This window comes from Tamandua tetradactyla, chromosome 15, assembly GCF_023851605.1.
Source record: "Tamandua tetradactyla isolate mTamTet1 chromosome 15, mTamTet1.pri, whole genome shotgun sequence".
NCBI classification, from domain to species: Eukaryota; Metazoa; Chordata; class Mammalia; order Pilosa; family Myrmecophagidae; genus Tamandua; species Tamandua tetradactyla.
In genome coordinates, this window is record NC_135341.1 from 51,840,963 (window position 1) to 51,866,254 (window position 25,292).

General features: G+C 37.8%; 1 protein-coding gene across 6 annotated transcripts in view; it reads right to left on the reverse strand.

Annotated features, from left to right (window-relative positions):
- ARPP21 (cAMP regulated phosphoprotein 21) overlaps nt 1-25,292 on the reverse strand; it is a 152,708-nt gene that overhangs the window by 58,741 nt on the left and 68,675 nt on the right. For 5 of the 6 annotated variants that reach the window (XM_077129858.1, XM_077129859.1, XM_077129861.1 and 2 more), the window contains exons 11-15: nt 23,747-23,848; nt 17,702-17,739; nt 15,802-15,861; nt 12,311-12,540; nt 6,472-6,705 (exon numbers count right to left, since the gene is read on the reverse strand). In XM_077129858.1, coding sequence (XP_076985973.1) covers nt 6,472-6,705; nt 12,311-12,540; nt 15,802-15,861; nt 17,702-17,739; nt 23,747-23,848 — 664 coding nt within the window. The remainder of the gene's footprint in view (nt 1-6,471; nt 6,706-12,310; nt 12,541-15,801; nt 15,862-17,701; nt 17,740-23,746; nt 23,849-25,292) is intronic. The other variant, XM_077129860.1, reaches the window with a different exon arrangement.

Genomic DNA, 25,292 nt, shown 5'->3' on the forward strand with positions numbered 1-25,292 from the left:
AGGAGGAGAGTGAAGTGCTGCAAATGAAAGGGATGAAAAGAGGAGGAAGTGAACAAATGAAGGAGAGAGCAAACCAACTTCCAAGGTGGCAGACACAAAGACAGGCCCCTACACACATGCACTTAGCTTTTCCAACAATTCTATAGGTATGTAATCTCTTTCCACTTTACAGACAAGAAAACAAGGTCAAAGAAGAGAGACCTATAATTAAGAGACACTAGGAAAAAAAAATCAGAACAGCAATGAAAAGAAATCCCTAGAAGACAATGTTAAAGCAACTGAAGGTAAATTAAAACTTTCAACAAAAGTAGGAATAAGAAAATTTATCTTATTAGGGAAATGGTGAAGAAGGCATGGGTATTTTTGTTAACAGAAAAAAAAAGAGGAATATTTGAAATTCCAAAGGAAGCAAAAAACATTGTACAAAAAACTAAAACACAATGTGCAATTACGACCAAATGACAAAATCTAAGAAAAAAGCATCTGCTTGACCTTGAAAATTGGGATATTTTCATTTGAAAATGTCAGCATGGGTGACATAGCATCAACTCTCCCCTTCAGAACACAACCTGGTTCTCAAATTAAATATTATTTAGAAAAGTATTCTTGTAAAACAGAATGTTAACATTATAAACTTTAACAAAGTTATGTGATTGCTGGCCGATGTGGAAGGGAAGACATTTGCTTGTCATTTTATATCTTCTGCACAGTTTAAATATTGTACCCATATACATATATTACTGTTGTACTAGCAACAAAATTCAGATAAAAAATAAACTATACGGCATTTTAGATTTAAGTGTTCTTTTTTTTTTTTTTTTTTACAGATTTTGACAGATGAATTCATGAATATCCAAGTGTCCGAAAGGAAGCAAATGTTCAGGATCAAGTTCCAGAATGGGGAAGTAGGATTTCGTGAAGCACTCCCTATTCCACTGAAACAATGAAGACACTGGTGAACAAACTAAAATCCAGCATTTCAGAACCCTGGAAATTAACCACAGCTCCAAACACAAACTGAAAACCACCTCTCTAAGAGAAACAATTGAATCTTGGTAAGACAGCAGAGTTTGTGGCATTTTAACTATCCCCGCTCCCTCCCTAGCTCAGCGATGTGGCAGCTGTGCAGGCCCCCAGACAACAGAGAAGACTGAACACTTCTGGAGCACCAGGAAAAGCCCCACCTCCAGAGCATAGTTGATATTTTGCCTTAACTAGCGCTCCCTCTAAAATCTCCATTTCTATTAATATTACATTTCTGATGAGGCACAACTGACCCTACTAACACTATCAGAATAGTGTTACCTCTGAGGAGGCAGAGGAAACCTACTGGGAGACTCGATATGCTATATAATTCATTCTTTAGAAAGACCTACAGATGTGTGCAGATCATATATTTCACTATATGTGGTTCATAGCTCAACTGAGGTCAATTAAGAAAATGAAGTGAGACAGGACTGGGGAGAAAATGCCAGATTCGGAGCCATACAAAATGCTTACAGGTAGATGGGGATAGGACTTAATTTCAGCTCAATTGGGAAAGTAATGGAAAGCAAGCATTCTTCATTATTACCAAATTCTGAGTCAAATATATTTTGCATGTATGTAGCAAGAAATCTTAAATGTTGCATATTCATGAATATACCTGCCAGAACTGAGAAAGTTCTGATAACCGTTTCATAACCAATCACAATGTACTGTGATGGAAAAGCAAATGTGACAGAAGTATATTCACAGAACAATGTCTAAATTTAGTTGTTTTTTTCTTAATGTTCTTCATATTCTAAGCACTTGTTTTCCTATCACTGTCATTCTACTTTAGCTATATTTTATTGTTTTAAATTCTTTATCTTTTCCTTTTTTTTTTTTTTTTTTTTTTAGCTAACTTCCTTCTGGATTTAAAACCTGCAAACCACTTTTTCTCCATAACTAGCAATTTGGGAAAGGATGAAAAAATGCTTCATTTTCAAAAATCCATCAGCACATTTAATCTTCTAATTCCTACTTTTCTCCAGGTTTTTTCCCTTGGATTTTAGAAAGACAGGAGGAAAATTTTTTAAAAATATAAGCAGTAGTTAGTTTTGCTCTGTGCTCACACACACACACACACACACACACACACACACAAGCACGCACACACTATGGAAAGAAAGAAAAGGATCTTCAGTATATTACTCGATGACTTTCAATTTACCTCGATGAACATTAAGGAGTGTGAAATACTAGTCACAATTAGGGTGAAAAACACAGCCTCAAAATATTCAGGCCCACTTTTTCATAAATTTTATATTCTCCATTTGAAATATGATTTATGTGTTGTGGACCAGAAGAAAGAGATATTTCCAAATAATTGCACATGAAAAGTGCTAAGAGTTCAATTAATCAGAGAGAGATGCCAGGTTCTTTTGGAAAGCAGAAAATATGAAACACTGATTTTATGCTTACCAAGGAGAAGTAGAAAGAATGAACTGAAGACAATGAAAGAAGTAAGATGGATACCAGGAAAGAGAACAAAAACAGTTTCCTAAGAGAACTAGGATAAGTGACTATTGGTTTTCAGGTCAGGCAAGGACAGTCACGCTATGTTCTATGATTTCTACCAATCCAGATGCAATTACAACTGGATACAAGCAATTAGTTTGAATGACAGCTGCTGAAAGCTTGAAAGGAAAAGAAAAGACTGGCTGGCCCTAGGCTTATTCAGTCTAGAAGAGGTTTTCATGTCAAAAACCTCACCAGCCCTCCCAGCAGGCACTGGTATTTGTGTTAGCAGAAGCAAAGAGTGTGATGACAGAGGTAAGTAAGTCAGGGCACCATGAGCTCCCAACCAGGGAAGAGAAAAGTATCAAGGGTACAGTATTTATTCCTGAAAGGCTTATTTGAAAAGAGAGAAAGGGGATCTGTGAAAAAGAGATTTTCTTTTCCTAGTCTGGGAGGTGATATTCAAATTATAAAGGAGCTATTCATTGTGGGAAGGCATGGATTAGCTTAAACCTTGCCAAGAAATGTTTATAGATAGCAGACAAAAATTTCATCAGGCATTTAAGGAAAAGATAGACACACTGGATAAATAGATGATAGAAGTCCTGTGAAAAGTAAAAAGTATAGCATTACAGAAGCCCATCAAGAGCATTTGAGAGAGACCGGTCCTAGCAGGTTGCTCAAAGTGAGGTTCCCACAGGTAACGTTCCCTTACATTCACACTCATGATAAAGGTAAAGCAGAAATGGCAAAACAACATATCCCGGAATTAATGAGTACATGAGGAGCACCAGTGCCTGCTGGCATCTCAGGATAGTGCTGAGTTGAAAGAAAATAGCTCAACAAAAATGAGCTTTCTTCTAAAAATTTCCAAAAGGAGGCTGGATCTAAGACAGCTCTAGGAAGATCGAACCTAAAAGTTCACATTTGCCCTGCAAAGACGAAGATGTTATCCAGGGACAACTTTGCAAAACGGCCTCTGCAGCACTCATTCAGCCAAATGCCTCTGAAGCAAAGAAAGCAGGGAACACTATCCTGTGAAAACTGACCAATTGAGAGATGAGTATGAGGCCAGGCAAAATTGTGGTTGTATATGTGGACCAAATATTTCATACTTAGTAAGATACAAGTCAAGGCTGACAAAGGAAATTTCATTCTCTCATTCGGTAGCTACAACATTGGCAGGCAACTTAGTATTTTTAAATCATTGTTTGTCTTAGTCTTGCTTGACATGTCATTTATCAATCATGGTTTTCTACGTGAGCCACACTCAAATACATGGCATTAGTAAAAAGACAAAAAGAAAAACCAACAAAAACACTATCCCACTATCCATATTAATATGCATAATGTACAGTAGATATTATTTCAATAAGTATTCAATATAATTAGTGAGCATCTGCACAGAGTTTTAAACTTGGTTATCCACTCTGGGGAAATAACAAGTCTGGTCCTTACCCACAAAGAGCTTATAAATGTGCTGGTAAGAGGAAATGAACCCAAGATGGGGCAATTCATATAAGAAGCTAAGTTGTCATATGTTCTTGGTTTTTAACACCAAACCATTTCTGCCATGTACCTGGAAGAAGGGTATTTAAGAAAAGATGAAGGGAAGGGATTCCAGCTATGACAGAAAAAGAAGGTGAGTTACAGCCTAAAGGATACAAATTTTCAATATGACAGAAAAAGAAGGTGAGTTACAGCCTAAAGGATACAAATTTTCAGTAGTAACAGAAGACATACAAGAGATAGACACATAGAACAATATACACACACACACATACATACACACCACAGATACATGCACACATACGTACAACTATCCCTGTGTATATATGCATATAATCAATTACAAAAATAAATACATGCTCATTGAATACAATCTGGAAAAGAAGAAACATAATTCACCTTATAGTCTACCTCTCAACCCTAGTATAAAACATATTAGTACACTTTCTTTCTAGTTTAGTGACATTTTAATGTCTGCATTTGTCAAATCACAGAAACAGGTATGGAGAAGCTGTTCAACAGTATTATTAGATACTTATCCTTACTTGAGATCCCTTTCAAGGAAGATATTTGGATATCGGTTTTAAACGATTCAGTTCAATGAATAAGAATGAGGACTTGGCATAACACAGCACTTTATCTCTTTCACTATAAACAAGATTATAGATGATAATAATCACATTCACATGCACAACTATGCTATCATTACAAATAATATTCCTGCATTATACCTAAAAATACTCTGTTGAGCTTTTTTGAAACACTCTGCAATTTTGTTAAGAACGCAGCACTCAAAACAAATGCTTATTTTTCTGTAAACCTACCACGGCCCTAATAAAAAAAAAAAAAAAAAAAAACCACGAATGCTTAGTGTGTGTTCTTGTCTGCAAGCCCTCCATCTCAATTAGAAGTGAAAGAATTAAAGCCAACAGAGTCAGCTACTACTTTGATCAGTGCCCAGAGTAATGAATATGGTCCTGGTCTTCTTTTAATTTCCTTTATAGCATGTAGAATAATCCAAAAAAGAAAAAACAATTTAATATTCTCCTTGGAAGTATCTAATTTGAAGCTTTCAAATGGTTTTCAATAAAATGATTATGCCTTCTTTTCCCTCAAGCTTACGGCAATTTTAAAATGCTCACTCAAACACCATGCCTTGAAAATGTGCCATATGTTTTCAAGAAAATGTGGCAGTTATTCAAGTAACTATTTTACTATAGTTCTGACGTTTATCTAGATTTCCTAATTACTAGCAGCATTATGTATGTGAGAAGATTGAGTCAGATCAGTTTTATGAGAGTCTCATCCAGTTTTACATTTTCAAGCCTAGCTAATTGAAGAAATACTCTGGAATGATCTAAACCAAACTTCAGACATACATGGAGCCAATTTCATTTTCTTCCCCCAATCACTAGCATAGGCCTTTTAAGAGATGATTAGTCAATATCAACCCTTCTCAACCAGTGTTTCCCAAACTTGGCACTGCTGGCATTTTGGGCTGGAGGATGTTTAATAGCATCTCAGGTCTCTACCTTCTTGATGACAGTAGCACATCTTCCACCTTAGTCATTATAAATAAAAATGTCTCTAGACATTGCAAAATGGCCTTTGGGGTTGGGAGAATTGTCCCCAGTTGAGAAGTTTTTCCCATGAAGTAGATGTTCTTCAGTCTATTTGCTGAAGTTAGGATCTCAATGACCTGGGTCCTTTGAAATCAATGAGGATGTTAACTGATCCCTTAGAGATATTCAAAATAAAGAACTGTTGGCTAATTGTTATTGAAGAAGCCACAGTCATGAAGTGACTAATTTTCCAAACCCTACCAAAACTAGTTTAGGCCTAAAATCCCTGAGATACATAATAATTTGTTCTTTGCATTCTTTTCCCCACTGCAATTCTTTACTCTCGAGTAGGAGTTGGGTGATGCTCTAAAGTGAGAAAAGAGCTTCTATAGTCAAGAATCTACTATGTGTCCCAATGAATACCTCAAGTTCCTAGAATATCTTTGGATGCAAAAATACTTCAGACACAATGCAACCTACCAGGGTCTTATTCTGGGAAACACAAAATCTCTCAGCTCATGGGAAGACATTACAGATACTATGGACAGGAAAGAAAGGACAGAGAGAAAAGTGGAAGTTTCTGGGAAATATCTATATCTCCATATCTATATCTATATAACTATATCCATATCTATATCTGTATGGAAATGGGTATGATAATGGTTCTGGGTATAAATAGACATAGATGTAGATGATACAGATAGAGATAGAGATGGAGACAGAGAAAAAGATGCAGACACAGATACAGGTGTAGATATAGATAACTACTCTTCCTAAGCAAAGATCCTACCCTGCATTTCATGCACCAAGCTCTCCTGTTCACACATTTTAAGGAGTTTCAGGGGCAAATTCAAAAGATCCATCACAAGGACAAACCTCTCATCTTGTGTCCCTGCCAAAGCAGATGGAATAAACTGACCTGTGTGCGGATTAAGGAGGATGCTTCCGGGTGGGATGCCTGTTGGAGCTTCAAATGGAAGGAGGATGTAGCTGGTGCTGCTGGGAGCAACCTGGCCCCCCATGCCATTCTCCGGATAGGGCACACAGCCTGAAGAACTGACTGCCACCCCCGAGACCAAGGATGCGCTCTGGAGAGGTGGATGGGTGCGGGACAGAGATCCGGAGGAGCCTGCGCTGCTGGAAGACTCTGAACCTGCCACGGAGATAGAGATTAACAAATCATTCAACACAGAGAGGAGGAGAGAGAGTGCGGCTCTAAGTCTAAAAGCTTACTTTTACACAATCCATCATTAAAGAATTTGAGGTGTATGCTGTGGGATGAGATTAACTAATGCCCTCTCCCACGCTTTGGGCTCACACTTCATTGAAATCTTTGCTACGTGTTTTCAGATGTGTCAATTTTCTAGGAAAAGAGGGATTAAGAATGAGACCTCTCTCTTTCAGCTTTCTCACATGCCCCTAGGTTGATAAACTGGAAATGGCACCCTAAGGCTCTGAATTCGGTGCTTGAAAACTCTCATCTTCCCAGGTAATTAATGCAATTGACATGCTTTACTGGCCTGAAATGATGAGAATAACATGGCTGGGAATACTGATTAAAGAGACTGCAATCTAAGAAGGGGTCCTTTAATGTGGTGGTCAAACTTTTAGTTTTCTAAAGTCCTGGTTTTCCATAAAGCTGAATTTTGCTGAGGTATGGTCAGAAACAATATTTTCCCCCAGATGACAGAAGAACTGGCTCTTTTCTATCAGAGGCATAGCATGTGTGTGTGAACAAAATTCAAAATTAAATGAAAATCTTTCACGGAATGGCATGGTTTTAAAATGTGCATAGGACTGAAAGTCAGGGAGAGATAACTCGAATCAGGACTCTACTCTCCTTACTTTCTGACCAGGGACAACTTCAGATCCTTCAACATTAGTTCTCTTTTGTGTAACGTTGAAATAACATTGACTTTAGAAATTCAGGATTTTTAAAAAAAAAAGGATTCAAGGAACCAAGAACAGGGACTGGTGCATACTATGTGACAAACAGATGATCGGTAATGTGCTTAAGATACTGTACTGCGTTTCACATATTTTCAGAGCTCTTATTCATATGGTCAAGAGGTAGACCTAGAAGCTGATCTTCCTGATAATGATCAAGCATCTTTCAGATGGCACAAAAGAGTAAAAACACAGGGATGTGAGTGGGCTGTGGACTCCTCAAACATATAGGCAAAAGGGATGATGGCAGAAGCGTTCTCCGGGACTATATTAATATTAGTAATGATAAAATTGCAGGTTAACCCAGGATGCTCCATCTAAATGGCTCTGAATGCTGATTGGGCTTTGCATAATGTATGGGGAGGAAAAGAAAGGTTGTAAAAGGAAAACTGAAAATGGTCCTGTCACTCAGTGGAGTTTTGAGACCATGAAACTGAAATCCTGACCCAATGCAAACTACAGAGTTGGTTTTGGACACGTCACATACAATTTGGTGCTAGTCTTGTATGGCACCAGTTGAGTCACCAACAGCAATGACAGTAAAAATACAACAAAGCTCCTGCCCCCAGGCATCAGAGGTCATACAAAAAAGGTTTCAGCTCATTTCCAGGCTGCGGGGTTAGACAGTGAGAAAGAGCTGGCTTTAACCAGACATACCCTAACTCTGACTTGAGATATGAGCTCAAGTCATGGTTGAGGACTGCATGGTGGGGATTGCATGGTGTGTGTAGAGTGATAACATACAGAATGAAGTGCCACAGACAGATCCAAAGAACGATTCAATTCTGACTTTAGGCAGATGACCATTTATCACTGATTTGCAAAATTAGTAGCCTCAATAGGAACAACAGTAACACAATGCAAAAGATTTGATTCCACAGATCAAAGGAAGGAAGGAAAAATAATTTGGCTTAAACTCTCAACATTGCAATGAGAGAGATAATGGCAAACCTGGGCAGGGTGACCTAGCAATCAGCATGCAGCCAGGATTTAGTAACTGGTTTTTCTATCCAGGTGGTTGACTTGTGGCCAACTTGAAAACATCAATATTGCAAATATTCTGCAAACAGCATTACAAAATACTTGATCAGAAATGGATGTAGTGATCACGATAACACGTACACAAAGACTTTTTGAAACCTGAAATCGATATTTGAGAACTTTATGATAATGGGTGCTGAGAGTTAAAAGTGTTGCTGGTTTCCTTTTTGCAGAGGAATGATAATAACTATGGCAAATATATATATGAGTCCATATGACAGATACTTTGCAAATCACACTATATGAATTATCTGATCTAATTGTCACAGCAACCTCATTTTGAAGATGAGATCTGATTCTCAGAGGTATTAAATAAATTCCCCGAGCTCACTTAGTGTGTGTTGGAGTCAAACCCAGGCAAGAGACTCCAAGGACCACTCTCTAAGGGTGCAGGTCAAATATTTACTTCAGTGTTTTTGACAAGACAACCTTGTGTGGCTGGGGCCCTGTGTGGCTGGGGCCCTGATATTGGTTGTGGCAAATGCTAGGAGATGCTGCACAAAAATCAGATTTTGCTTACAGTGGGATACTCAGAAGTTGGAAATGGACCCTAAGGAACAGCTGATGGAAGGGGCAGGAAGAGGACTTCTGAGTAGCTGAGTGAGAGGCTCAGCTGGGCACTGAAAAGAATAGGAAAAAGAAAAAGGGCAAGATAGGGAAAAAGTGGAAAAGGGATCACAAAACAAAACAAAACGGAAAACAAGGAGACAGGAAGGGTGAGGGCAGAAGAGAAAGGTTAAGACCAGATCCCTTGGCCTAAGGGGAGAGTTCCACCTGGATTTGGTTCTACTTCTGTCACTATGTTGCCTTGAGGAAGTGACTTTTTTCCACTCTTCTGTGTAAAATATAAGTCAGCAGGTAAATGTTGAGTAAGACCCCTGTACTCAAAAAGTACTTTTTCTGAATCAGGGAAACATTTCTGGAATCAAGATTCAGTAGAATAAACACACATTTCCAAAATCACAAGGAGGAAGAGAATATCATTAGCGCAGTGATGGGAATAAACAAGTAGAAGTGGTGGAGAGAAAAGGTGTCCTGCACTTGGTCCAAAAATACCCCAGGGTGTAGCTATGGAAGGTGACACCCACAAAAATAACATTGCATTCAGGAAACAAAGTACTGAGCACTCAAAATTATTTAAATGAAACAAAAGATCACATTTCTCCAGAGCACTTGCTCGTAATGTGTGGTCTCCAGACCAGCAGCAGCAGCAGCACCTGGGAACTTGGTAGGGATGCAAATCCTCAGGCCTTACTCCAGACCTAGTGCATCAGAAACTCTGTGCTTTGTGTTTTCGTGAGCCTCAGGTGACTCTGATGCAGGCTCATGTTGAGGACATCCACTCTGGAGCTCAAAAGGGAGGAAAAATAGTAAAAACAAGTGATTTGGACGGTATGGGAAAAATAGATGTTGTACTCTTATTTCTCAACCACAGTGCCATTATCACCATGAAACAGCTGAGGATGCAGCAGAAGTACCATTCAGGTGCTCTTCACAAGGATGGCATCAGTGGCAGCATCTGCCTCAATGGTGTGTGCTGGTGTCTGCTAGGTGATGATTACTGTGCTCAGTGCTTAGGGAAAAATAAGAGAAAGGTTCAGCCCAGCCTGAAGAACATGTGCTTTTACTCTCAGATTCCAGTGATACGCTTTTGCCAAATGTAGGAAAACATGCTTCCAACATGGAAAAGGTCTCATTACTATCTATTTAAAGAAAGGACCTATGTAATTTGAGGAGAAGAGTAACTTAAATGTCACAATTAGAGTTGTTTGCTGAAAGGTCAAAAAAAAGAAGTTTGCAATTCCACTGTGAACAAGGAGGTAAAAAAATTGGAAACTTGTGCTGTTCTGATGCTCCGTGACAGCAAAACTGACAGATTTGCTTCATAAAACCATCTCAGGAAATTGTAAGTTTGTTTTGACATCCTATCTTGATCTCCTTTAATTTTTTTTCCTTCCTTTCCATGCCTGCGCCTTGACAAGCTTTCAAATGGAGATGCAGATTAAAAGGGGGAAAAAAAGTCTAAAGCACTTACAATTTCTAATCATTCTCAAAGAACATGGCATTTTAGTATTCTTGAAGTGTTTTAAATATTTCCCAAAGAGGTTTGCTTTGGAAGCGATTGGGGGCTGGAGCATGGAGAATGATGATTAATTTAAAAATCTTAAGAGCTCTTTTGGCTTGCTGGAATTTTTAAGTGCACCGTTTAAGGTACTTGCTTTCCGCATTTTAAGGAGATTTAAAACAATTTAACCTTTCTTAGTTTACAAAAGCTCAAGTGCACCACAGTGGATTTTCTTCGACTTCAGTTGCTGCAATAGTTGAATAGGAGAGCAATTAATTAGAGTAAGAACTCAAGAATTCAGTAACTGGTGAATAAAGACTGCCGGAAGGAAGCATGAGCCCACCTGAATCTTTCCAAGTTGCCGTAACAAAATACTATTACTTTTCTGCCTATGTAGGAAAACATGAGATAATTTCTTAGTAGTCATTTGTTAACATTATAATTACGTTGAACCATCAGCACAACCAGTTCTGATATCACAAGGAGTCTCCCCTAGCCTAAGCCGGGGGCTTGGCTGGGAAAGTATTCACAGTCAAGGATAGCCCATGGCTGAATTCAAACTGGTGTCTTCCATTCAACACCCCAAATTCTACCTTGGCCTCCACAACCCTATTCACCAACCCATGAATGCACCACCTGGATCAGTTGGCACCCAAGACATGTCACTGACTCACAGCTCTCAACTCCCACCCTAGTTGAGTCTTGGACTCCAGTCTTCTGAAAGCAAAAACACAACCAAACAAATCAAATTAAAACAATTACATACCTAAACCATAAATTTTAACTCTCGGAGTGCTACTAAATGGTCAACTGTCACCTATGTGTGATTCCATGAGGTATTTTAATGACAAACATGTGGAAATAATTTGAAAACAATGGGAAGGGTTTCTTGGGAAACTGAAAGGCTAGGAAGGGCAGACTATAATGGTTCACCTACTTCAGAACGTCACTATTCACTTGGAAGAAAAATAGTAACAGCAACAACAAAAAAGCTGCTTGCATTTGGAACTCTAAACCTCTCTGAGGCTCACTTTCCTCATCTGCAAAGGAAGGACGAAAACATTAAATGACAATAACAAACATGAAGATGAACTAGTTTTTCAAGGGTGTGTAACTTGCCAGGCATTATGCGAATTGCTTTAGATGTATGAACTCATTCAGTCCTCACCATAATCTTGCATTATAGGTACTATTGTTATTTCCATGTCTTAGATGAGGAAACTAAGGCAGAAACAGGTTAAATGATTTCCCCAGAATCATAGTAAAAGCATGCCAATGCAGGAGTCCAAGATGTTCATATTACAATTATCTTAGAGTGAGGTTTTAGAGATCAATCATAGTATTAAAAAATAACAACTAACAGTAAATAGTTGCCATGTGATGGATACCACAGTAATCATTTTTATACAAATTATCTAATTCAAATGTACAATAGTCTTCGGACATAGGAGGGAGTAATATTCTATTAATAACTTATGTTTTATAGATGAGGAAACTGAGGATTAGAGAGGCTAATAACCCGATCTCGGTAGGCAGCTAGCAAATAACAAGAATGGAATTTAAATCCCACTTTTGAGTTCCCAAACATTAATGCAATTAATATAATCATTATTAGTCAAGTCAAAGTCAGAGGGAACTGTGACCATATGGCTTGGAAGGAATCCAGAAAATGCCACAAGACACAAACCCATTCAGTACTAGCTACCTGCTTTGGACAGCTTCCCGGTACTCCTGGTACTGGATGTGCTGTCACCTCTGGTCAGCACCGTGATGCCCCCGAAGCTGGCCGTCTTGGTCATGGTGGGTTTCAGATTGCGGTTGGAGCTGTCAGAATCTGTGCTGCTCCAGGCCCTTTGATGGTCAGACCACTTAAGTTCATTCTCTGAGCTGCTCTGTCGACTCCCGGACGTTCTCCCTGAGCCATCTCTGTTGCCCCTGAAGCACGGCCCCCAGAGAGATGCACAGGGACAGTGTTACATTGCATGAATGGTGTGGACACAAAGTAGGGACTTTCTTGGAAGAATCACCTACTCAGGACCCTTCTTGCTGACTCTTTCCCTTAAGCTTGATACCTCGCAAACAGTGTCACAAATACCTCAGTGATGTGTAGACAGACAACACATTATACATGACCCACATGTTACAAACAGAATAACCAAACGGGAAATGTAATATGATCTGTCTGCCGGTGAAGGAAAAACACGCTATAAAATATCATTGTTAAGCTCTTTCGGGAAGAGGAGAGGAAGATGAGTCCTCCTAGCCAAATCAACTATGAATGAATGTTGGGAATAATTACGATCTTGAATGATCCTAAATACAACTTCACTGAAAGAAAGTTTTGTTTTCCCTTCATCATTTCATAATCAGGCCATGGAAAAATGCATGCAGGCCCAAAGAAGCTAATTTATCAACTCCATTTAACACAGGTGCCTTGGGATATGATTAGAGATTTCTGAATATATTACCCCGCCTCTGAATTTGCCAAGGTTTTGGCAGACAGCTCGGGAAACACAGAAATTACTCTGTTCACTTATGGTGAGAATTTTGCCCAGTGAGTTTAACCTTCATGGGCAGAGGAAAGCTCTTTAATCTTGTTCACAAAGTAAAGCTTGTGATAATAACAGCAACAACGTAAACACTATACAGACATGGAACTTTCCAAGGGGATCAATGGAAATACAAAAAAGCTCCAGAGGTGATAGAACAGATTTGTTCAAAACTCAAACAGAATGAGCTTGAATGTATTGCAAGAGCCCCAGTAGCCAAAAGTGAATTTTGAAGACTCCAGAGTATCTCCAAGAAGTGGGCACATTTGCACACACTTTGTAAAGAAAGTTGATGAAATTTGCATTTTCATTGGTTTCCAATCTGCATAAAAAGTATCTTCATTAATATTTTCAAAGTTTTTTCTGCAGATGGGAATAATGCATCATTAAAATATCCTATGATTTTCATGGATTATAAATAAGAAAAGGGACATAAATCATAGGCAACAGAAATAATCCAATTTCCTATCGTTTTGCAGTGTGACTTAAAGAGTCTTGATATAAATCTCAAAGATGTGAGCAGTAGCTTTCTTTAAAGTTATTTTAAAGATAATGATGGACCTTTGAAGTCCTAGAAGTAAGCACTTCTGATGGAAACACTCACCATCAAAACAATATAGTAGATACACAGAAAATTCTAAGCTTTGCTCTAATTTGACCTACTAAACTTTTTCTTTCATTTCATGAAAACTTAAGAAGGTAAGTGGATCCAAGAGATAATAAAATGAAATAGCTAACCTGTGGCAGGAATTTTGTAAAATGAAGGGCAGGCATAGAACCAGAAATTCACAAAACAAAAAGCACTCTCAAGGGAAACACTGGATGAAAATATTCAGTTCCCTGTCATCCTCCAACAATGTTTTCTTATAAAAATTCTCCCTGTTCTCAGTACTGCAGAAATGAGTGGGTTTAGGAACAAAAACCACATACGAAGAACCAGAGTGTCCTGAGAAAGTACCAGACACCCACTAATGACCCGGAAACTTTAGTGCTTGAACTTGTTTGAAATTCAAGAAAGCCATGGGAGATGGAATGGAGAAAAAATAACCGTTACCCGGGTTGGGCCTCCATTCCTGATTGGTTCTCTTTAAATCTCAACATCATTCTTTTCCCATAAAACTCTGATTATGTTAACCTATTTTTGACAAAGCCTGGTCTTTTGGGATGGGTTTTCATCATTATTTACAATGTGAATGCATCTGGAATATGACACTAATCTTAATTTATAGGTAATTTAGAATATTTTTTTTTAATGAGGGGCGCTACTGAGCCTCAACATGTAGCATTAGAAGGGAGTTATCCATATGGGGGTGATTGCTTTTTCCCATCACTATTTCCACTTCAAATGCCATCTACCCCATAAACTCTGTACTCTGGGAGAAATCCAGAGTTCCCTTAAATACCAGTGTAGCTGAGCATCTCTCTACAAAGGAGGCAGTCACCACTATTCCAAGATTCAACATACATACATTTTGAATTCCTTTTACAGTTGCGTGGATGGTTTTTTGCCAAGTCATCTTTCTGAGCTTCTGTGTTGGTTGATTCTGCTAAGAGATGCCATCTATATTTGGGATGGCTGACCTGAGTTGATGGTACTTCTGGCTAGGGTACAGATTTGGTCTACGTAAAACCAGCTGACCTCAAGGGTAAAGGAACCCATGTTTTTATCTATATTTGACTAAACAAATTTCTTCAAATCATGGAAGGTTTAGATATGGTTCAATGTCAAAAAAGTAAAGGAAGTGAAAAAAAAAGGATTTTGATTTTGGTTTCAAAAGCATAAGAAAACATATTACTCAAATTTTGCTCTAATGACGAAGTCCTAAATTCAGATTTACTGCAGAAAGATACTTTCTAAGTATACACTCCATCTAATTTTCTTGACATTTTCTTTCTTCTAAATGAGCACAAGTTTGTTTCATCTTCCTTACAGCAGATTACATCTATTAGTCATAAATGCATTAGAAAATTAAAAAAATATATTGGATACAGAGCATATTTGTAGCCCTTTTCCTTAACGATGTAAATCAGAGATATAGTAAATAAAATAGTGAGAAAATAAGTATGGTTCCTCTGCCTTCATAGAGTGTCCAGCTTAGTGCAGAACCTAAGAAAATATATTATAATCCTGTCTTTTCTTCTGATACAGACCTCGATTTAAGTAGTTCATTATAATTGGAAGTAACTCTGTATCTTCCTTTAGGAATAAATTTTCTATTTGAAACACACACTGCATGAAATATTATGTGTATAGTACTGGGCTTAAAAATCAACTACCCAAATAGAGTTATTATTGACTTATTTTCCAGTGCTAGGAACATACACACAATTGTAACCTGCCAGAGTAACTGTAACTCGGTGTCATTCACCAAAGTTGATTTTGTTAATGTTAAATCAGTATGTTGTCAAAGCCGGCCCTTGTGGAAAAGCAGTAAATCAGAGGAAAGATCCTAACCTATTATATTCCAAAGGCTGGTTTTCTAGTCCCTTATCTCTCACTATCTAACGACCTCCACACTACTGTGTAACAAGCTTCACAAAGAGATATTTCATGAACAGAAATGTTTTGCACTAATACACTTATAGTTAACAATGATTCTGCCACATAATCTGAAAACACAGTTTTTAAAAAGTAAACCATACCAACCGAAAGAGCTGTCTTTTCTTATAGGTCTCATTGCATATGTTACTGTCTTCCAAGAGCCTACTGGAAATGAAAAAACATGATTTTTATGATGTAAAGCTAAGCGTACAAGTGCCTACGTTAAACGGATGTGTGCTCTAGTACAGCATATCTTTCTTGCAGGTCAACACTGTCTTTTATTTGTATGAGATTGAATTTTACTATAATAAACAAACGATAGTAGGATTTTTTGCCTACCCTAGGATTAAGGCATGGACATTAGCTATGGGGGAAAAGGGGACAGATGAAATAAAAGGAATGGAAGAAGAGAGGAGCATAAAAGAGACTGATGGAGCTATAATAGAAATTTAATTTAACATATTAGTTGTGACTTTTTTCCTTAAGTTATGTGAAAGTTAAATTTAATTTCTTGGAAATATTAGCATTTCAGAAGTAAGTATTCAAGAAATACATCTGTTTTTGGAGGAATGCCAGTCAACTAGATTTTTGCTTTTGGAGACCGTCAAATGTTCATATATGCAATGCATATACGTGACTAATGAACATACTGTTGTTTATAATCCAATTTGCCTATAAGGGACACTTACATAACTTAGCAATCATTTTATACAGAACCCTAAATGACTGGCCAGAGACTAGGGAATAAGATTTCCCACTAAATTAAATTGTAAATGCTCACCTAATTTTTTTGGGGTAATATATAGTATTTCAAAATGTTTCACAGTCATCCTCAAGATGTCAATGCTCATGGATTCTTAGTTTGACTTTCAATAGGAATATTCGTCTGAATCTATATGGATTCCCAGGTCAATATTGAGGTTGTTTTAAAAAAATTTTCATGTGAACTTGTTTTCTAATTTTATCCTTTTTTCTAAAAAAGGTATGGAAAGTAGTTTACTTAGTCAGGGGATTTAGTTACTTAGAGATTTCTAACTGCTGATATGAATGATTACATTTTTAAAAAACCAATCATCTCTTAATGCCCAGTTTAAATATTTCTAAGTACTGGCATTTAATCAAACAGTCTCTATTTTAATCAGTTTTCCAGGGGAACCCATTAAGCCAACACCTGACATAAAATAATACTATATTTCCAATTCAAGTTGTGCATTTTGATGCATCTTAAATGTGATTAGTGCAGTTAATGTGGAATTCCTTAATATCCCCTGAAAATCTGCAATTAAATTAATGGAGCATTTTAGTATCTATGCCAGTTTAGAACCATTTAAGAAAGGTATATGGTAAGTTTGAAAAAATATTCCTGTTATTATGCTCAAGACTTTGTATAAGTGTTATAACCCATCTGTATGACAAAGACCACTCCCCCACTGGCCCCTTACCCAGATACACTGCTAAATCCAGGTCAGTTTAGATAAGCTTTCAAAGTTAGCACTTTTATGAAGACTCACAGATTGTTTAGAATGAGAAATTTTAGACAATAGTATTCAAACAATCATTTATATAGCCATATATATCTGAGAATATCAAATGTGCAAATGCTTTTAGTAGCCTACTCTACAAGCCAATGAAACTGCAAGTTCCTGTGTGGGCTCAACATTTATACTTTTTTTTTTTTTCTCCAACCTTTATACTTTGTAATGTCTGGTAAAGGTAACAGGAATTACACCTTGGAAAGGAACATAAGTTGAGACCTTACATGAGGAGAAGGTTTAAACCCACGTTTGAAAGTAACTGAGAAAACTTTTCCTTCAAATCAAATAATTTTAGACATGCTGAATAATGTATATGTGTGCATATGTATGTATACACATAGATATATGTATTAATTTATACATATATCAAGCACACACTTATATATGGGGTGTATATATCTATGACTATACAGAACACACATGACAGACTTTATTCTTTTAAAAACAAGAAAAAGTAAATTTCATTTTACCTGTTTTCCACAAAAAGGTTTTCCTGGGAGCATACTGACTGAAAAATAAAAAAGGCATGGTATCAGACGTTCTGGATATGCTGAGGGATCCCAAATCCTTGCCTGATTCTAACACTACTATTCCCCTCCTAGGGGAAAAGAATTAAGAAAAATATGCACCATTTTGAGAAAACATGGAAGTAAAAAAGGAAAAAAAATAGGTTAGAGTTAAAAGAGTAAATAATTCTCATGCAGCACATGGTGTTTTTCCACCAAGGGATCTCCAGTTTTGAAACACTTTTAGCCTGTTCGGAATCGACATCCAAGAGAGAGAGATGTTGTGAATGAAACTGCTGGATAAACAAGCAACTGTGGATTCTGAGCTAGCTGTTTCCTCTGGTTCTGCTCCAAGCTGTAGAGATGCAGCTGCCAGCAAGAGCAAGGGAATGGGTTCAAAAGCAAGGGAACCGGTTCAAATCAAGGCCACGCATGCACACTGGTCACGATCCAGCTGTGGATGGAAAAACTGTAAAGCCACAATCCTGAAATCATTACCTGGTAATGCTCAACTCTCATGGAACAAACAGACTGGGAGCAAGACTCTCAAAAATGAAGAAATGCCATCAACTGTTAATGTTATGTGAAGCAGGGACAGAAAAGAAGTGAGGTAGAAATGAAGCTAATTTTTAGAAAACTGTCAAATTCCATCTAATAGTTCTTAATTTTTCACAGAAAGAGCCAAAAACTTATTAGCTTCTATTTCCCTAGCATTCATTTCTCTCTACTCTCTTGGGTTTAAGACAAAATGTAGGAAAGATGAAATTCCATTATCACCCTATGCTAGGGTAAGGCTGATCATATTCACCTTAAACAGAAAAAGAGAAGTCCAAACAAAATATAATGCTCTGTTCCTACAATATGGTGTTTAGGAATTAATATAAAACCATTTTCAAAGCATTAAGCTTCTAAACATAAATATATATATATATATATGTATCACATTATATTGTAGATTTTCTAAATAATGAATAACCTGTTAAAGGAATAAATAGAGGTTTAACAGGTCCATTTTAAGATAAAGTTAAAGAAATAATAATAACCTTTCAATGATTGATCCTTGAATTAAAAGATACTGCTATGTAATCACTGCTCTCAGAGAGGCAGGCAGGATATTGGTTCCTTTTTCTATTTTGCCAGAGATAAATTCCTTCCTTCCACTAAGCCAGAGGGTTTGCTTTGGTGGTAACTTTTCCTTGTGGGCTCAGGATTTCAGTAAGAGCATCTCTAGAACTATTTCTGTTTCAATCTCCATGCATTTAACATGCATCCTGGATAACAAGTGTACAAAAAGATTATTTAACAAATAGCAAAACCAGTCAACTAAGGAAAAAGCTTCACAGAAAGTTGCTCTTCACTTTGACGTTTGTGTATATAAAGGGAAAAATGCAAATCATTCCTATGAAGATTTCTTTACATTAAATGAAACATCCTGTCATCTTTATTTCCTTTAGTTTGGTTTTACTATCAGCTTGAGTCAAGCTGTGGTATATGAAAGAAAGTGAGGTTCTCTCAGGTATTAATATAATTTATAAAGTATTATGAATCCAATACTTTGTTATTTCTCAGCTCTTGAAGTTGAAAAGAGGTCAATTTAAGTTTACAAAATCCTGACTGGATACAGGAACTTCTAAGAGTCAACTCCTTCTTTGAAGGAGTTGGTCAAAGACATACTGACCTCTTCAGACTTATTAATTATACAGCATTTGGGGTAAAGTCAAGCTTACAGCCCAAATTCTCTGAATTAAAAAGTAAGACACCAGGAAGACAATGATACCCTTTCCCAAAATATGTTTCTCATCTTTATCGGAAAGATAAAGATCCTGAAAAACTCATTCTACCCATCCCCCATCATTCCATTTTTCACAAATAAGGCAGAGAAGGTTATAGGCTTCAATTTGGTAGCTGGTGAAAATAAACTTTTTAAAAAGTAGTATTAATAACTTGCAAACTATAATAACAGAGAAAGAAAATTGTCATGGTAATTAAGTGCTACATTCAAAGCTGTCACTTACATGCACTCTCAGATATAAAGGGCTCATTTTTTTTTTAAAGAACAAAAATGATTTTGTCTCATGTGTTACAGAATTCTCCCCCACGTCCCACCCCCAAGCCTGGAGGTACCTCATGCCCTTATCATCAGTTCCCTCTGAGAAGGGCTCCCAGCACATGTGAGGAAATCACAGATGAGCTCCTCCCTGAATTCCCATTTATATATAAATTTCCCTCTGAAGTTACAAATAAGGCATGAATCTCTCATATATGTTGCTTTATCAACCTAACCTTCTCAAAGCTAGCATTATTGCACGGAATTAATCCTAAAATAAGCTGAACTCCTTGCCAAAGGAAACAAGAGTCAACATATTTCAAATACCACAAAGACATTTATCACTTGAGATTGTGGTGTGCTCTGACATATTTTGAGTTAGACTTATGTCAGGATACCCAAACATCTCAGACTACATAAATAAAAACTTAACCTTTTATTTCTAGAAAACCACTAAAGTAATCTGCATGTTCAGATTGTGCCCCTTTCTATGTAATAAGCACACACACGTACACACACGCACACCGTGGGACACCAAGATGTATTTGGAAAATATTCAAGAACACTTCTAATATTAAAATCAATTTGACTTTTGCTAAACTAAGTTAAAATGCCAGGAAGTATTTCTGAATTCTATTTTTACTTTGAGGAGCAAAAATAATAATAATTCTACTTAACTATGCCAATACTTGAATCTATTCAAATGACCTCACTAATTAAATAATAATAGCCAGAAAAAGGTGGCTTTATTAGCTCAGTTTTTAAATTATGGACAAGCTAATTAAAGACCAACCAAGAAAAAGATTAGACTTCTGTAATGTAGCTTCCTTATGCTGGATTCTTTGCATTTGTTTTGTCATTGACATAACATATTTAAATGATCATCTTGTATACCTCAACAATTTGGGCAGTGATAATGATCATTCTGGGGGCCTTAAAATGCATAAGATGACAGTCCCCTAAAGTGTGCTATCGTTACATAGATGGTAAGGAAGATTTGTTACTATATGTATTCAAGTAAATTCATATTGCTGTGTTAAGTCCTTGAGAGTTTGTGTTAATACAGGATATAGTCATATCTTGTTAATACTGGGTGGTCACCAATGAGCCCACCTGGTGTTCACACCCTTGTGTAGTCCCTCCCACATTTTACCAGGATGAGTGTGTGTATACAACAGAATAGAACAGAAGAGAAGGTATGTCACTTCCAAGAGTACGTTATGAAAGACTGGCTTCCATCTTGGACTCTCTCTGTTTCTCTCTTTCTTTTTAGATCACCTGCACTAACAGAAGCCAGGTGCCATATAAAAGCACTCGGTGAGCCTATGGAGAGGCCCACATAGGGAGGAGCTGTGTTCTCAAGCCTAGAGCTATCAAGGAACTGAGGCTTGCAATAACAATGTGAGTTTGGAAGCAGAAAACCCTTTCATCAAGCCTTCAGATGACTGCAGCCCTGATTGGCAGCTTGACTGCAATCTCATGAGAGTCTTTGAGAGCATCTCATGAGAGCAGCACCAGAAATTGTGAGTTAGGGAGTGTTGTTTTAAACCGCTAAATTTGGGGTAATCTGTTGCATAACAATAGACAGCTTATACACAGAGGACACCCGTGGTATGACTGCATGTGTCCAATGGAGCCATGAGCTAGGGAAAAAGGCTCTGGGCATTTTTTCCTCCTTAGGAAACTGACTCTTAACCTTTTAAGGATCATGAAAACTTGTAAGAATGTAATGGATAATAAGAACTCTTTCCTTTGAAAAACATATGAAAATAACACATCGCAGATGATATCAGGAGCTTCATTTAATCTATGAGCCCTTCTAAGAGTACATGGGAGGATAAAAGATGCCAGTTTAAAACCCTCTTTCTGAGGACATCAGGTGAACAGTAGTGCCTCAAACAGGAGACCTGGTGTCCCACCCAAATTAGTAAAGCTACAAGTATCTGAGCTGCACAAAGCTCAGAACTTTACTCCTGCAGTGGGAAGAAGCCCCAGTACTTTAAAGAAGGCTGTTAGAGGTTTTATAGAAGGGACTTTGAAAGATTTCATAGAGTGGAAAAGTATTTAAGCTTTCTCACATTAGTCTGATTTCACATCTTTAAAACGTTAATACACCACGTGCCCATAGACACTTGCCTCAGGATCATGAAGTTAACCTCTTTAGTTGGGTTGTAGGGAAATGCAAGGTGTAAGGGAAATTGTGTTGACCCTTTCTCCTTATGATGATCTTTTTATAGACATGAGAATCAGCAAGTGAAGGACAGCAGTCCAGGTATCATTCTCATCACTGGCAAGCAATAATAATGTTATTTTCTGTCACCTAGCTTTTGAGTATCTAGTAATGTGGCACAACTTTTAAAGAAAAGCATAATGTTGTCTGTGCATTGCTATCTGTGGCTGGTATTTGCTTTTCCACCTAAAAACTCATTCATGAGTTACCTGACTTGCCAGAAGAAGAGTGAGAGGTAAATATCTTTATGAGAAAGAGAGAGAGAATCAAAAATGACAAATTTCTCTCCATAAAGGTCATCAGACAGGAATGTGCTATACGCCCCCACCCCCACCCCATCCCACTGTAGGCATCCTTACCCTGTCAGGACTGGAACAGATCATCTCAGCACTTCATTCTTGTACATGGTAAACATAATGTGCCAGAGCTGTATTTTGCATCACCTATAATTCTGACCATAATAAAAAGCTAAATAGCCCATACATATCTAGCCCATACATACATAGCAGAATCTACTGGAACTGCATGCAGATACCCAACTATGGTTACCTTCATCTCCCTCTTCTCTCACTGTCTCCTAATTCCAGAGTTCTGGGCCAGAACTATTCAATTGGCCAAATTTGATTTTATTAAGCCCAATAAAAGGCAAAGTGGATCTAGAAAGGATAATAGAAGCCAATCAATATGTGGAGGAAGTGCAGTGCTAGAGGAATCTGAACTTTCTCTGTAGCTTCATATTCAAAGACCCAGCACTGGCTGGAGGATCAGGGAAACTAGCTTCAGCCTGAAGCATGTAGTGATAGCAGTTCTTAGCCATACTAAGCCCTGAAGTCTAAGTCTCTAGGTTGGCTTTGTCAGACCTAGAAGGGCAAATCAAAACAGGAGATGAGATGCCCTACCTGACTTTGCAAAGCAGGAAGTGTTGGCCATCAGAATCTACAGAAAAGAGCTTGCACCTCTACTTCTGCACAGGCAAGAACTCACAGCTTTTTAGGAAGTTGTCAAACGATTTCATAGAATGGAAACATTATGGGGATAGTTCATGATTTAAATGTCCTTGTGTTTAAACCCAGCTTTAAACTTTTTTTTTAATTTTTATTTATTCGAGTTGCATTTTCTTTTGGCCAGAGTGAGCAGAAGGACAAAATACTCAACCACATTCTTTACTGTGATTTGAACAAAATAAATTATTTTATGATTTTTACTAGGCAGGTTGCCTGCAGACCTTATTGGATCTGAATTTCAGGAGAAAAAATGAGAATTAATGTTTAACTTTGAGAAAGTAAAATGTCCATACTCGTTAAAAGCCTAGAAATATTCTGTATGAGTGTATGTGAGTAAGTGTAATCAACAGGCTTTTCGTTCTTTTCCGTAATTCTTTCCTTTGCACAATGTTGGTACTTAAAAGAATACAGCAATGTGGATTCTGCTGACTAATATGGATGTGACGGCATTTTTCCAATCTGACAAACTCTCTCTGTAGTTAAAGTCTATTCCACTGAGCAACATTATACCTATGCACCCCCACAGGTCATATCCTAGGAGCACACCCAAATCATTGGCTAATTTTCCATCACTTCCCTGAACCAGGTCCTCTTCCAGTTTGCTGCAGTTCAATTTGTTCCCTGGCTTCAGCCTCCTTACTCCCTGCCAGCTCACTGTCTGGGGAATGAAGCTGCCTTACTGCTGATGGAAGGACCGCACTAAAGAGGCAATTAAAACAACTACTCACATCGTGTGCAAATATTCTCTCCCTCACTCTCTGATATTCCTCTTCTCTCTCTTCAATTGATTTACTTCGTCTGTCATCTCTAAATGGATGCATTCTGTTTTGCTGAACAGAAAAAAGAAATCAGGAGGGTTATCCAAGTTGAGCTGTTGGAAGCCTGCAGTTAAGCAACTGTCAGCTGAGAATAATAAATGTTCACTTAAACAAACGGAGCATGAAAAACCTTACTCCCTCTGGTCCCTACGAGGCCATGGTGGGGTGGCATGTACCCTGCGTTTGTATGACATGCAATGATGGGAGACGTTTGCTGCACCTGGTTGCTTCCTCCCTGGATGGAAGTAACACAGATGTTTCAGAAATGAAAGCACCTGTTTGTGTGCCAGGTGTTCAGCCAATTCAGGAGGATGGTGGGTCATCATTGATCATCATCTCATTTGCTAACCTGAGTGGTTTTGACTCCTCAGAAGGAGGCAGACCACTGGTGAAAAAAGAAGAAGTGGCTAGTTCAAGGTGGCTGAGGCAAGAAATGGCTTTGGAAATCGGGAATCGGAGAAACAGTGCAAGTAAGTGAAGAAAAAATGGGCAGAAAGAAAGATGTAGACACTATTTCTCTATATGCGAATTTGTGTTTCGTTCACTCCTTGACTGATCTTGTGAACTGCATCTGGCCTGGAAAGCAGGACTGAGGGCTTTTAAACCAAATGTAAAAAGCCTATTTGGTGATGAGGGCCAATGTCAAGAAAACAGAATTAATCATTCAAAGAACCCAGCATGAGGATTGCTCTTCATCCTCTCCTCCGAACCACTTTCTGCATTTCAACTACTCTTCTATCTTATTCTCGCCATTCTTGACAGAACGCTACGCCCTAGTCACATTCATCCATCCACTCAACAAACATCCACTAAGTACACGACCCTGGCACATGTTTCCTAATTAACATGAGCCACAGTGTAGCTCAGTGGTGGGAGGAAATGAGATACAAATGATGAACAGGATAACAGGAAAAGTGCATCAGAGATGCACATATTGACTTAGAGTGACTCACTGAGAATAATTAAAATAACTTGCGTGAGATGCATATTGTCTTACCTCTGAGAATTCTTAAGCAAAGTCATTTTAAAATTAAATCTATTTTGGATTGTTGGAGACACTAAGCATAACTGTAATGGTATGTATATGGCTCCCTATTGTTCTGTTCTAGTATCTTTTGTTTGTTTGTTTGTTTATTCGTGCCATTTACTCAGTGTCTTCCTAACCACTCTCTATCCACCACATCCCACCCCCTACCTCCAATCTGGAGAAGAAATTTAGTGAAGTCTTTTTGCCCTTATGCAGGTATATGAATACGACTACACTAGAGCAACTGTTTTCTCACAGCAAAAGACACGTAAAGATAAAGTACTGCTACAGTTCATGCAAAACGAAGCAGACAATTTACGTGGACAGTAAAACATGGGAAAGAGAAGGGGTGGGAGACTAAAACATGAACTCGATTCTTTTCTGTGAAGACTTATTTTAGGAGAGTTGCAAAATCCACCTGTCCTCACC